The sequence below is a fragment of the Chinchilla lanigera genome, unplaced genomic scaffold (genome assembly GCF_000276665.1).
Source record: "Chinchilla lanigera isolate Chin_1 unplaced genomic scaffold, ChiLan1.0 scaffold00062, whole genome shotgun sequence".
NCBI lineage: Eukaryota > Metazoa > Chordata > Mammalia > Rodentia > Chinchillidae > Chinchilla > Chinchilla lanigera.
Window position 1 is genome coordinate 5712264 of NW_004955463.1, and position 14585 is coordinate 5726848.

The 14585-nt window shown below is 34.6% G+C and overlaps 1 protein-coding gene across 1 annotated transcript in view; it reads left to right on the forward strand.

The window, feature by feature from the left end:
- Positions 1–14585, forward strand: part of Tnks (tankyrase, TRF1-interacting ankyrin-related ADP-ribose polymerase) — a 180948-nt gene that overhangs the window by 123070 nt on the left and 43293 nt on the right. Inside the window, exons 7-12 of the mRNA XM_005398362.2 lie at positions 233–299; positions 581–767; positions 5102–5223; positions 6661–6752; positions 6841–6919; positions 8604–8775. Coding sequence (XP_005398419.1) covers positions 233–299; positions 581–767; positions 5102–5223; positions 6661–6752; positions 6841–6919; positions 8604–8775 — 719 coding nt within the window. The remainder of the gene's footprint in view (positions 1–232; positions 300–580; positions 768–5101; positions 5224–6660; positions 6753–6840; positions 6920–8603; positions 8776–14585) is intronic.

Consider the following 14585-nt stretch of genomic DNA (forward strand, 5'->3'; position numbering starts at 1 on the left):
TTTTACTTAACTGTTCTTATAATTGGTATTTTTATCATTAATGATTATACAAAACAAGAAAAATACGGAAGTTGTGAATATTGGCTATGTTTTGAACTGTTTTATTACATACTAAAATATTTTTAATACACTTTTATTGAGATTTATTAGATTTTTTTTCTTGGCATTTCATGGATAATTAACTACAAAATATTTGAAAGTGAAGTATTGTAATTTGGCTCTTTTCATTTAGTGGACTTGTGCCTCTTCATAATGCATGTTCATATGGACATTATGAAGTCACAGAACTGCTACTAAAGGTAAAAAAAATTAAAAATATTAAGTATCATTTGTTTTTTAAAAAACCTTGCTATTACTTCATGTGTTTTTTGACCAATAAGATTTTAAGAGAATAAGAATCTTTAAAAATACTACCATTGCTAAAAATATTTTAAATAATTTAAACTTTTTAAAAATCAAAATTTAGAATAATTATATTTTTTCAAGTTGTAACTGAAATTTACAATGAAATAAATGTTTTCTTCATTTGATGTGATCCAGTGAAGTGATTACTAACCTGAAATTTTTTTCCTCACCTCAGCATGGAGCTTGTGTTAATGCTATGGATCTCTGGCAGTTCACTCCACTCCACGAGGCTGCTTCCAAAAATCGTGTAGAAGTCTGCTCCTTGTTACTTAGCCATGGTGCTGACCCTACACTCGTCAACTGCCATGGCAAAAGTGCTGTGGATATGGCTCCCACTCCTGAGCTCAGGGAGAGACTGACTTGTATGTATTTATAGTTTCAAATTGGAATATCTCATTTCTTTTTAGTTATTAAGGCTTGTGTTTTGTCTAACTCAAATAATATGCTTCCATTCTTATAAGTATGCTGAGTTTATGAATCCTCATTTCTAATCATATACTTTTTCTTCATAAATTCACCAGGAAACTTAAATACTTTGTGTTTATTCAAGCATAATTTCAATTCATATATTAAGGCTTCTTTAAAAAAAAAGCTAAGGAGGCTGAGAATTAGCAATCATTTACTGGATACTTTCTGTGTAATAGACACTAGGAATACTGAAGTGCACAAAGTGAAGCAAAAATCTCTGTGCTCATACAACTTAATTCTTGGGCCATTGATCATAACAAATGACATCGAACACAATCGAGCACTGTTTCCCAAGCCCTGCAAAGTTCAGTCAAACACTTACTATGTATGGTGTGGCCCAAGCATCAATGGGCCTGAACTTAGTATATAATTTGAGATAATATTTATGATTTGACAGAGATAATTTTCTCAAATTACCTACACATATATATTTCTAAATAACCTTTTTATTTTAGATATACAGATTATTTACGAAGATAGTATCAGGATCTCACCTATCTGTACTCAGTGTCTTGTGTTACTAATACTTTAGTGTGGTACTTATATCACAGTTAACAAACTGTACTCTCTTCAGATTTTCTTAGTTTTCACCTAATGTCCTTTTTCTGCTTTGCATTCCCATTCAGGATGCACTTTACATAGAACTATTATATCAATACTGAATGTATTTACTACTACACATGGACATTTATGGTTTAAATTACCTAAGATATCATTTACCAGATTTTGAAATTATCACATGGTCTGCATTCTGTCTTACATTTAGGATTCTAAGAATCAGAAACAACCTAAGAAAATCTTTGTTAAGCAGTAACTTAAGGAAAAGGCATAGTCAAAATGATGCCAACATCATTTATATTTAAGTAGGTTTTAAACCAGTTTATGTTAGAATAGTGAGAATTCTTTACAATTTTGACCCTATATGGAAATTTAAATTTATTTTGATATTCAAATGGGTGGCACATATGAGGTTATAAATATAAACCAAGTTGTACCTGGGCAGATGTCTTTGTAATGAATCCTTGTATCAGCTCATTTAGTCTGTCCCACCCCCATGACGCTTGGTGTGGGTTATCTTGCATTATACAGTTCATTTGTCTGCATACATTCTATCTTTCTAGGTAAATTTGAATTCTTAGAGAGAAAGACTTTGACTTCTTTTTTCTATCTTCATACCTGTTTAGTTCCTTGCTACCTAAAAATGTTGATGTTTGGGCCCTTATCTCTCCTTAATCTCAGACAAGCGCAGTATTGCATATACTATGTGGTCAACAGATTTATTAATTGAATTTGACTCTACACAAAACGTACTGTTTTCTAATTTCTTTTTTTTAGATTTGTGCACTGGTTCCGTTTTATACCTGTATATTGACCTTTTTTCTCTCTTTTAACTATTTTACAAATTACAAATATTATCAGCTGTTTTTACATTGTATTTTACTAGTTTATCTTATTCCAGTGTAGACATTAAAGCTTAACCTAAACTTGTATAATTTTATAAAGAGAGCTGTTCCCTAGTTAGAGTATTTTTCAATCTTCTCAGTGGGAGATTTCATTAAATAAGTAAAACCTTCATCTTATTAAAGAAGATTATACCAAGGAATTAAAATTTCTCTAACTGCAGTGTTCTTTATCATGGTCATTGCTTTATCTGAGGCATTCACAACTCCAGAACTTGTTTAAAGAGAATTATATAGGAAACAAATAAAAATAATACTTTGATCATGTCAGTTGTCAATTACACACCTTTTGTGTACTTTGTATTCTTTTTGTGAAACCAAATGAATAAGATAGTTTGAATTCCAGTCTTGTTTCAAAATGCATTTGTAAAGAGAATCTTAAACAATGTATAAGTCTTTATAAATCTCTTGTACACTTTAAATAACTCCCTTGAAGTTTTAAAAGCAAACTATTATGTATCTTTGCATTTAGAAATTTAGGATAACTATATACTGTAGTTGATAAAGCTTTTATTCTCTGTACTAGTTTTTAAAATTTTTAAGTATTCAACAAAGTATTTTAAATTTGAAGATCAGTTTCGGTAGAACTTTAGTTTTTCTAAAGAGCAAGGATAAGGAAAATTGTATTGTTATGTGAGATGATATACTATATAATTGCATTATTGCATCTTAATTTCTTAAGTACTTAGGTCTATGTTTTTCATAAATGTGCCACTTATTTTTTTAAGCCACTTACTCTGAATATAAAGAAGTAATTGAAAAGGTAGAACTGCTTTTATCATTTTGATATTCATAGAATTTTTTTCATTTGAGAAAAAGCCAGACTCCCTTACATTCAGTTTAAATTTCTCTAGATTGGTCACTCCAGCAAAGTTGTGCACTTCACTTGATATCATTTCTCAATATGTCACCTTCCTTTGCAGTTCTCAAAAGCTGTCTTCTTGCTAAATATGACAGTTTATAAGTCTCCCACTTCAGTTGTCCCCAGTTCTATCATTAAAATAAAAATGTATAATTTTGTTATTTGTATTTCCTAATATATATTCATGTCACTTGACCCTCATTTCTTATTTTTAGTTTTAAAGTCTTATTTTGAGGAAGTTAGCATGATAAAGAGGTTATATAAAAATGTTTCAAATTTGCCATAACTTGTTTTATGTTCAGTACTCATGCAACAAATACTTATTGAGAACCTACTACATGCCACACTCTGTACTAGATGACAGCTTGTGATAAAGCTCACACAAGTTCTGTGGGCCTCAGATGAAGGAATCCTAACCCAACAATGTGGCAGGACAGGCTGGCTTATCTAGACTATCTAAACAGACCCGAAACATTGCGTAGTCGTTAATAAGGCATGTGGTGTATGTGCCTGGTATCTGTGTATGTCTTTCCCTTTTGAGAGAAGCAAATGTGATGGGGCCTCAGAAAGGATAAAATAGAAAGGAAAGGATAAAGAATGCTATGCAGATACAAAGGTCTGAAATTGTTACCTAATATTTTAAGTTGCACATCATTTGCACCTTTTTTAAACAACTTTCAGCTTTTTGCTAAGTGGGTCTATGAAAATTCAAGTTAAATTTGTAAGAGAGAAAAACAAGACAGTCTTTTCAGTAAACAAGAATATCAGATTTTTCCTGGACATGATGAGGCGTGCTTGTAGTCACAGCTACTCTGGAGGTTGAGGCAGAAGGATTGCAAGTTTGAGGGCAGCCTGAGTAATTTAGCGAGACCCTGGCTCCAAATCAAAAGCAGTTCAGTAATAGAGCACTTCAGTAATAGAGCACTTGCCTAGCTTGTATGAGGCCCTGGGTTGAATACTTACCACGACTAAAAGAGGGAGAACAATATTGGATTTTTATTTATGCAACTAATTTAGGTATGGATTTTGTTTAAAAAGTCTCTTGTTTGCTTATAAAAGTATAAAATTTTAATTATTTCAAAATTTTTTGCTCAAATAGTTCTCCCATATTTCATTTCTTTGTGCAAAGACATAATCACTTAATATTCTAATGAGTACTTCCCTAAATATCTTTTTCTATGCTATTACTTGTTTTTGTGTTGGCGTTAGGAGTAGCAAAAGTAGTAACAATACAAAAATAATGAGATCGTCCCATCCTTTCTTTTTGGCTACTGGGATTGCCATTTAATAATACATTCTTTCATATCAGAGCCAGGTGTAATCCCGTCACTCAGGAGGCTGAGGCAGGAAGACCACTGCAAGTTCAAGGCCATCCTGGGCTACTTAGTGACTTCAAAGCCAGCCGGAATTGCTGAACAAATTCTCAAAGCCAGCGAGAACTTGTCTCAAAAAACAATCAAAAATTGAAAATATATATATATACACACACACACACACACATATATATACGTATATATATGTATATATATATTTATATCAGTATGTGTAGAGCTACCTCTTTTGTTTGAGAGCTGTAAAATTATCTAGTGTATATGTTCATAAATTGTTTAACTGATTTCCTTTCAATGAACATTTAGGTTGCCAGTTTTTAAAACTCTGTTGTGGTATCTTTGTAGGTGAATCTTTATGAATTCAGAGTATAAAATAGTGCAAATCTTGAACATATTTCAAATTTTTTTATTAATCTACACCTTCAATATTTGTATTACTATTATTGTCATATTGCTGCCTTTGGTGAAATAGAGAAATATGTAAAGTTAATAATTTTCCTAGTTATATATAATCATGCTAAATACTTTAAAATAAATTTTAAACCATTATATGTTAACCATTGTTTCATTTCCAGATGAATTTAAAGGTCACTCTTTACTACAAGCAGCAAGAGAAGCAGACCTAGCCAAAGTGAAAAAAGCACTTGCTTTGGAAATCATTAATTTCAAACAACCACAGTCTCATGAGACGGCACTGGTAAGATTTTATTGTCCCATTCTTTGAGTCTGTAATTGTAATGCAAGCACAAAATAATGTTTTTCATTTCAAAAACTTCAAAATGACTTCACTGTCTGAAATGCCAAGAATTTTTAATTTGGTTGCATTGGTTTTTACATTTGGTTCAGGGGATGATTCTTTTCATGCATGAAAGAATAAACGTTTGTCAGTCTTAGTTTGAAAATTATTTTACTTTGTCTTCCCCACCCAATGCCTTTATAAAATACAAAATATAATCTTGTTAGAAGCTTTTTTATATGTTCGTTAGATAAATATTGTATTTTTTGTAGGAAATTAAAATATTTTCAAAGATATACTTGCATCATTCTTTGAACAATTTCTATTCAGGTAACTGGTTGTATTCATTCAGAAAAGTGGTAAGATTACAAATTTGTGTTCCAGACTGCACAACTTGCCATTAAACCTATGCATTTTTTTGTCTAATACACTTTGAAAAAGATTCATTTCTTTTCTATGGCATTGAGCACATAACAGCACAGGTACAGGGCTGGTTAGTGATTGCTTCTCAATTGAGAATTTAAGCATATGTGGTACTTATATCACAGACTTTTACATAAGGCTTCGGTAATATTCTTACACATATATGGCACGCCAAGGTCAAAATTTATTATCTTCTGAAAGCAACGTTAAAAAATTCTCTTAACTCAGATAGATCAACTGCATGTACTCTTAAATACATGTCTGTCAAACTGAGATTCTGGTACACTCAAACTGCACAGCGTTATACCCGGACAACTCAAAGCCACAGAATAAAACTGAACTGCTTTTTTAACAGTACTGATTTTTCTCAGTTCTAAGTAGTTTTATTTTTAAAATTTTAATATAGACCTTAACATAAAATGAAGCAGAATAAAAACTAATGTAATTATTACAGTAAAATATAAAATTTCCGAGACTGTTTCTTCTTCCAAACTGCTTCCAGTTTGTCGCTATTTTGCCAGTCCCTGGGCATAGAAGTTTATTCCCCATACTTCTGGGAATACATTAGTGGAAGAATTTAAGAGATAACTGACTTGTGTGACCAACAGCTAATCAGGCTTGAGTTAGTGCTAGAGTCCTGTAGCTTTGAAGAGGTAGTGCCTCATGCTTTCACAGCAGTATACCTCAATACGTATTCATTGGCCAAAGGAAAAGAAATGTAGTCTCTTCATGCTAAAATCATAATTTCACCAGGGTTTATAGGTTTATGTGTAAAGTGTTTAACTGGTAGAACTTTTATACTTGTAGTGTATTTAGGAGTATTGCTCATTGATCATTCCATAATATAAAATATATTATGTTCTGATACTCTTTGTGATTAACAGTGTCCTAAATAGTCAGCGGATGCTATTTAATTCAGACTTCTACTTTTAAATAAGAGTTTATGTTATTAACTTAATTTTGTTTATTTTATAGCACTGTGCTGTGGCCTCCTTACATCCCAAACGGAAACAAGTGACAGAATTATTACTTAGAAAAGGAGCAAATGTCAATGAAAAAAATAAAGAGTAAGTGTGATTGCAGAGAGAGTTGTTGAAATTTGAAGAAATACAACAAAAGCGAGAGAGGAAGTTACCTTTCCCTTTCTCCCCATAGTTTCATGACACCTCTACACGTCGCAGCTGAAAGAGCTCATAATGATGTCATGGAAGTGCTGCATAAGCACGGAGCGAAGGTAAGACACACACCTGAAGAGAAGTGCCAGCCTCAGCGCTGAACAGCTAAGGCTGCTCCTTCTCTGTGATTTTTCTGAAGACTAGTAGTTTGTATTTAAACTCATAGGCTCTCCTCAAAAACTGATTTTTTTTTTTTTTCTCAAAAACATTTAAATCAATTCTAATAAAATACCTGTGTTTTCTTGTTCTTTACTATCAATTTTCTATAAAATGCAATAAAATATAACCACTGCCATTTCAAGTAGATTTTCACCTCATACTCATTAGTACAAAAATTGGTATATTTTGATAGTCAACATTTTAGAATAGTTTATAAGAAAATGTTTTATGTAGATTATACTCGAAGTATCTCTACTTTTTAATTTAAGAATAAAGTAGTTAAGATTTACTAATATTTAATTCATATTGACCGGGATCTTGTAATTGAGAAAGACAGAAAGAAGGGATTCTCTGAAAGGAGCAGCATGTACGATGAGCATGGACTTCGGTCTAACTGAAACAGAGGATATTTACTGGGACATCAAGGAAGATAGGTTTGGATCAGTTAGGTTTGACCAAACTATGAACATGAATCAAAAGTTTAATTTTTTTTTTTGAAACTAGCTAAGTTGTTCTTTTTTCTATATAAGAGCTTTAAAAGTTTAAAATGTTTAAAAGTTTCTGGTATCAAGGTTTTAAAAATGAAATAGCCTAGCTGAGCATGCTTGTAATCCCAGCATTCGGGAGGCTGAGGCAGGAGGATTGTTGCAGGTTTGCGGCCAGCCTGGGCTACAAAGTGAGCTCAAGGCCAACCTGAACTGCATAGCAACACCCTGTCTCAAAAAGACCAAAAAAAAATGGAACATCCAAATTCTCAAATAATTTTTAAGTTAAATGTCCTTGTAATTCAGTTTAGAGTATTCTGTTATAGTATGAGCATACCTAATCTGAAAATATGAAATCTGAAATGCACCAGAATCTGAAACTTTTTGAGTGTCAATATGACTCAAGGGAAAATTTCCATACCTGATCTCACATGACAAGTCACAGTCAAAACGTAGGTGCACTGAACATAAGATATAAAATTACCTTCAAACTGTATATATAAGGTATAAATGAAACAAATTAATTTTCTTTTTAAGTGTTGGTCCCATCCCGAAGATCTCTCCTACGTACATGCAAATATTCCAAAATATGAAAGAATATGAATTCTGAAACACTAGTGGTTCCAAGCATTTCAGATTAAGGACCCTCAAACCTGTATAATCAAGTGTTTCCTAAAATTAGGGAAGACATAATTAGCTGTTTTGCCAGTGTTTGCTTACATGTTCTATTGTCTTTCTATTCTGGGAAAGTGTGATTAAACCCACTCATTCGAAAGTATTTGGTGACCATCTTCACTGTGACCAGACGAGAGTCCCTACTGCCTCAGACCTTACATTCTTGCTGTCAAGAGGAGTTGAAGGAAGTTGAAAGTGGACAGGAAGGTGATCATTCAAGGAAGGGACGGCTATGTTGTAATTTTGAATAAGGTGGTCAGAGAAAGGTAGTAAGATTTCTTTTTTTAGAACTAGTGAGCAAAAGTTACTAATAGTGCCTGTGGCAGTTTTCAAAAAGCTTTTCACAGGTAATTTCTCTTATAGGGATTTTATTTGCTGAGGTGTAAAAGGGAGCTTACCAATGTGCTATCCAATGGTTTTTCAGATGAATGCACTGGACACCCTTGGTCAGACAGCTTTGCATCGAGCCGCCCTCGCAGGTCACTTGCAAACTTGCCGCCTCCTGCTGAGTTACGGCTCTGATCCCTCCATCATCTCCTTGCAAGGCTTTACGGCAGCACAAATGGGAAACGAAGCAGTACAGCAGATTCTGAGTGGTGAGTTAAAAGATAGGCTGTGTCTTCCACTTTCTGTCCTATTTCTGCTGACATACTCAAACTTTACACCACTTGTTTTAAGTCACTTTCTGAAATATTTTCTTGGCCCCAATTTTTTTATGGCTGCTTTTGCATGCAATTTAGGCCGTGCCCTTCCCAGTATCCCTTTTTTAGTGGGATAAGATACGTTTCAAAAGGAGGCAAAAATACTAATATTCATAGCTTAAAATTGAAAACCTGACATCATCAAAGGTGATGCAAAATACATAAAAACTGGAATTATGATAGCTCTACAATCAGTCAGGTAGAGAAGATTTTAAAAATCACCACTGTGATAATGACTTTTAATTGTTCATATATATATATTATTCATATATATATAATATTCTGATATGCTTTCATCATTTTTAATTCAATTATACCATTATGAAATTAATCTTGTATTTTTCTGGTTTAAATATAATTATAAAATCTTTCTGAATGTCACTGTGCATGCATACACAGCATGATGTATCTCAATTAGTTTTTTGAGGGCACTCAAATATAAAACTGATATGAAAATAAGCATTAGCTTCCCAAAATTGGAAGAGGTAACACAGTCAGCCTACTGAAAAATGAGAATTTGGCACAAAAGAAATTGAGTGAAATTTGCTCTTTTTTCCCTTCTTTTTAATTTTGTCTGTAAATTTTATCTACTATAGAGTGACATAAACTGAAAGAATAAAATGGAGAAGGCTACAGATTAGTAGTCAGAAGTCATGGTTACTTTTTCCTACCTATAGCCCAATCGTTCTTAACTCTATCAAACACAGTGCCCTTTACTTTTCCCCTTGCGGAGACAAAATACCCAGCACCCAAATATAAAGGGGGAAAAGTTTATTTTGTTCACAGTTTGTAGAGGCTTCAGTCCAGAATCACTCGGCTCAGAGGCAGGGTAGCTTGGCAGAGGGGCATTGCAGAGGAGAACCTGTTTATGGCAAGCAAAAGACAACAAAAGCAAGCAAGGGACCTTAACAGTGCCTTTCTGCCCCTTTTATCTTATCCAGGTTGCTTAGGATAGATAGTACTCACACCCTTGATCCTAGTGCATTTGATCCTAGCATTGCACTATATCAATTCCAGTGCTGCACAGTCTACCTCTAGCCACTTCTGAAAAAGCCCCACATACAATAGCATGTGGCTTTGGGGGAACATCTAAACACAGGCCATAACATTCTACCTCCTTGCCCCTCAAATACTCATGCGCATCCTTTTATGGAAAGGCATTTACTCTATCTCTGAGAGTTGCCAAAGTCCTAATAGTTTCAGCACTGCTGAAAAGTCCAAGTCCAAAGTCTCCTCTGAGATTTAAGGCACTCTTAGCTGCAACCCTGTGCAAATGAAAAGAAAGTTAAACACTTCCAACATACAATGGCGCAAATTAAACATTTGCATTCCAAAAGTTACCAACAGGAATAGCAAGGAATGGAAACAGCAAACCCAAAGTCTAGTAGAGCAAGTATTAAATCCCACAGTTCCACTTGCAGCACCCCCAGCAATCTGTGGCAAGTTGTGAACTCCAAAGGGCTTGGGTGGCTCCGCCTCTACAGCACTTTTGGTGATAGTAGCTCCTGTGGCTTCTCTCTGGGGCCCACTCTGCTCCCTCCTTGCAGTTTTCCTTGGACAGTCCACATTCCTGGCTTCTCTAGACCTCTGGGTTTCACTGCACCTTTGGCTTTGCGTGCACAGCTTCACACACTGCCCTCTTAGGGCACACTGCCTGCACTCCCAGGCCTTCTCCTGAAATGTGGGTAGGAGCCCTCCTGAACCCCACAACTCTTACACTCTGCTTGTGCCTAAAACCGGCACCACATGGATGGTGACTGGTTGTGCTGCCAGGTGGAGCAGTAGCCAGGCTTCCTTCTCTCTTGACTGTAGAGGTCCAGTGCCCATGAAACACATCCCAAGAAACAAGTTCCCTAGGCCACTGCCATTCTGGAACATGGTATCCTGGAGCTTTCTTCTCAAAGCAGAGTTTTTCACTTTTGCAATTTTGAGGCTGCAAAGGGTGGAGTCCTATGACTCCTTGTGATACCTTTACATTATCTTTTCTATTCTCCTGTTCTTTCCCAGCAATCAAGATCTCCTCTGCGCTATCTTTGCAGTCCACAGCTTTACTAGAGCTTCCTTTCTGGACAAATTCAAAACATTTTAAATGTTTCTGCTAGGCTCTTTGCCCTTGATTCTCAGCATAAGTCTGGCTAAGAGCCCATAGTACTAGCAGCGCCACTGCTTCAGTATTAGACTGCCTTGAAATTTTTCCTGCCAGATTAGTCAGCCACCCTTAATCTTAGTCTCAGGCAAAGTCTCTGGACACAAGCAAAATGCAGACAAACTTTTTGACAAGGCATAACACACATCATCTGGAGTCTAATAATCAATGCAGTCCTTCCCAGGAGAAACCTCCCAAACCTGGTCTTCATGGGCAGGATTTCTGTCAGCCTTCTGGTCTTCCGAGCTCTGACCAGAATCTCTCATACAGAATAGCCTAAGGCATTCTGAAAAGCTGGAAAAATTCTCCCATACAGAATAGCCTAAGGCATTCTGAAGAGCAGAGAAGCTCTGCTTTTCCAGTTGGCATCTCTGAACCTTTCCAAACTCTTCCCACAAGCCATCTCAAAGATTCCTGCACCACATGGTTAAGTATAGTCACAGCAACAGCCCCACTTCTGTATCAAATTCTTAGTTACCTTTGTCATTGCTGAGTCAAAATACTCAACACCCAAAGATAAAGAAGGAAAAGTGTTTTTTTTCTCACAATTTGTTGAAGTTTCAGTCCAAAATCAGCTGGCTACAAGGTCAGGTGGCTTGGCAAAGGGGCATTGCAGAGGAGAACCTGTTCATGGCAAGCAGAAGATACCAAAAGCAAGCAAGCAAGGGACAGTAACAGGGCCTTTCTGCCCCTTTTATCTTATCCAGATTACTTAGAGTGGACAACACTCACACCTTTAATCCCAGTGCCTTTGATCCCAGCATTGAGCTAAGAATTAATTCCAGCATCACACCGTCTACCTCCAGCTACTTCTGAAAAAGCCCCACGTATGATGGCATAAAGGTTTAGGGGTCATCTAAACACAAGCCCTAACACCTCCTTTTTAGCAAATATTTTGTTATCCTCTGTACTGTGCAGAAATGAAGATGATCGGTGATATGACCTAACATACAAATACCTTCCCAGAAATCTATGTAAAATATTCCCACAATGATAAAGGGAGAAAATAACAGTAAGTTACAATAAAATAATTTGTAACGTTTGGTTAATAGCTTGGACATGACTACACTAGAAGACCAAAATTGCTTCCACAAATTTTAAGGGACCATCAAGAAGCTTGACCTAGTTGAGAAGCACTGCTACTTGGTAAAAACACAGGACCTTCCAGGGCATAGAGAGATCATGAAAAGTATATGTTGTTAGGGCTGAATCAGCACTAATCATGAAAATAATTGTAACTTTGTGAAAACTATTGACTAGGACTTACCTTCTTTGTTCTAGTTTATTCTTAGATGGCAGTCATTGTACTTGAATCTTAGATGATGATCGTTAGACAGTGAAGGAAAACCTATAGAGCATTTTCACTATCAAAATGAGGACATCAAAATGAGGACAATCTCTGAAGGAATGAATTTTTCCATTATAGGATTCAAGTTTGAGCCACTAAATGCATGACTGCTTCTTTCTTTTTGCACAGAACAGTGGAGTATTTGCTTAAAGAAGATATTACTGTTGGATTAAGAAATATTTCTGCCATCTCAATAAATTCTAATAACTTAAAATTTATTTTTTGTTAAAATATTTTAAGTTTTTCTCTTATACTTTCAGAATTATTTAGTATAGAGTTTTAAGTTAGTTTCCATAAGTTGTAACCATAAATCAGGCAAATATATAGCAGTTGCATCAAAATTACTAATAATACTTTACATAATTTTTAAAGATGATTAACAAAATGAGGAAAATAGATTGAACAAATGAAGCAGATTAGAACCATATTTTTTCATATAATGATTTTAAATGTCTTCTTGATAAATGCAGTTAAAATATGACTTTTAGTTAAAGTTAAATAATGAATCATAATTGAAATCTTTTTCAATTATTTTGATAATTCTTTAAAGTTTATTTGCAAAGTTAAACATTAAAATAATTACATGCTTAATTTGGAGCATAGCAGAAGTTTTTAGTTTAGTGTTTCATGTTCTTCTTTGACCTAGAAAGATAATACAAGAAATAGAAATACATGGTGTAACAATACCTGTTACAAAGTCCTTTTTTAAAAATAGGAACTATTTCATATTTGGAAGAGTATGTAATGTTTAAATTATTTCTACCAGAAATTTGTGTATTGATAGATTATGGACCATGCACAGCTGATCTTCACAGTTTTACCTACATTTTTTAATCTAATTCTAGGATGTATCTGTAATGACTCCTAAAAGACTATACCAGTCACATAGAATATATAAGTTGTTAGGGTTCAGTTCTAGCTAGCATTTTAAAGTTTCTTTTAAATATAACTCCTAATACCAGATTTGATATCAGCCTTAAAAACATGCATGTTTTTACATACTAGGTCAGTTTATGTTAATGATGTTTTTCATTGTATACTGCTGGCAGTATTTGTATCAGATAGTGCCAGAGTAAAAAAAGAAACTAAGCAGTTATTTTTATGAATCATCATTTTAAAGTAGCATTTCAGAAGATTTCACTGCTTTCTCTAGACCTGCTCTATCCAGTGTGATAGTCATTAACCACATGTGACTTCACTTAAGCTTGGTAAAATTGGGGCTGGAAGTTTGGTTCAGTTACAGAGTATTCTTCTACCATTCAGAAGGCCCTGAGATTGATCCCCAGTCTTACATAAATACATACACAAACAAGCAAAACAAGCCAGATTGAAAATCATTTAGCCACTAGCCATCCTTCAGATATGTAATAGTCACACATGGCTATCAGTTATCATATTAAACAGCACAAATAAAAGACTATTTCTAGTGTCACAGGTAGTTCTTTAGGCTAGATCTTGAGCTGAATTCTTCCGATTATTTATCCTCATGTGGGATAACAATTACTTTCATCTAATCCTTTCCACAGAGAAGTATTTAGGGACTTAAGATTGCTACACTACACATTGGGATCCTACTTACAGTGACTCATTGCAATAAACTGCTAAGCCCTGCCACCAATTCAGTGGTCTAACCCTAAAGAACCAGTCTGCAAGAGATTATTTGAAAATAAGAGACTGCATCCCAACCTCTGAAACTTTTAAAAATTCTGGTGAACCAGACTAAGATCAGAGGGAAAAAAATTAGAAGCCCATGTCCAATCTGTGACTGTAGATAACATCTTTAATTTCATATTCTGCAAAAGCCACTGTACTTACCGAATATTTTACTAATATAGTACTTTGCATATCAGCTACTCTTCTTTTCCCTGTGTTCCTTGTTTAACTTTATCTTTGATATTTCTTCTTTTAATTGTATGTAACTTTCTACAAAGTTCGTGGACTATATATATCCTACCTTCCTCCAGTTAATACTTTGTTCATATTATCTATACAAACATGTCCGTTCTGAACCTATTGAAAGATATAACACATTCACTACTGGGCAATGATTTATACGTTTTCACTGACAGAAGGCTTGAACTTCTGATGGTACATGCTTGACTGTGCCACCAGACAACTTGTTATTAATTCTCTTAATAAGGAGACTGATAAAAGTGATTAGAGCCATTTGTACCAGCAGTGGTATAAGCCACCCAGTGGCACAGTCATGAA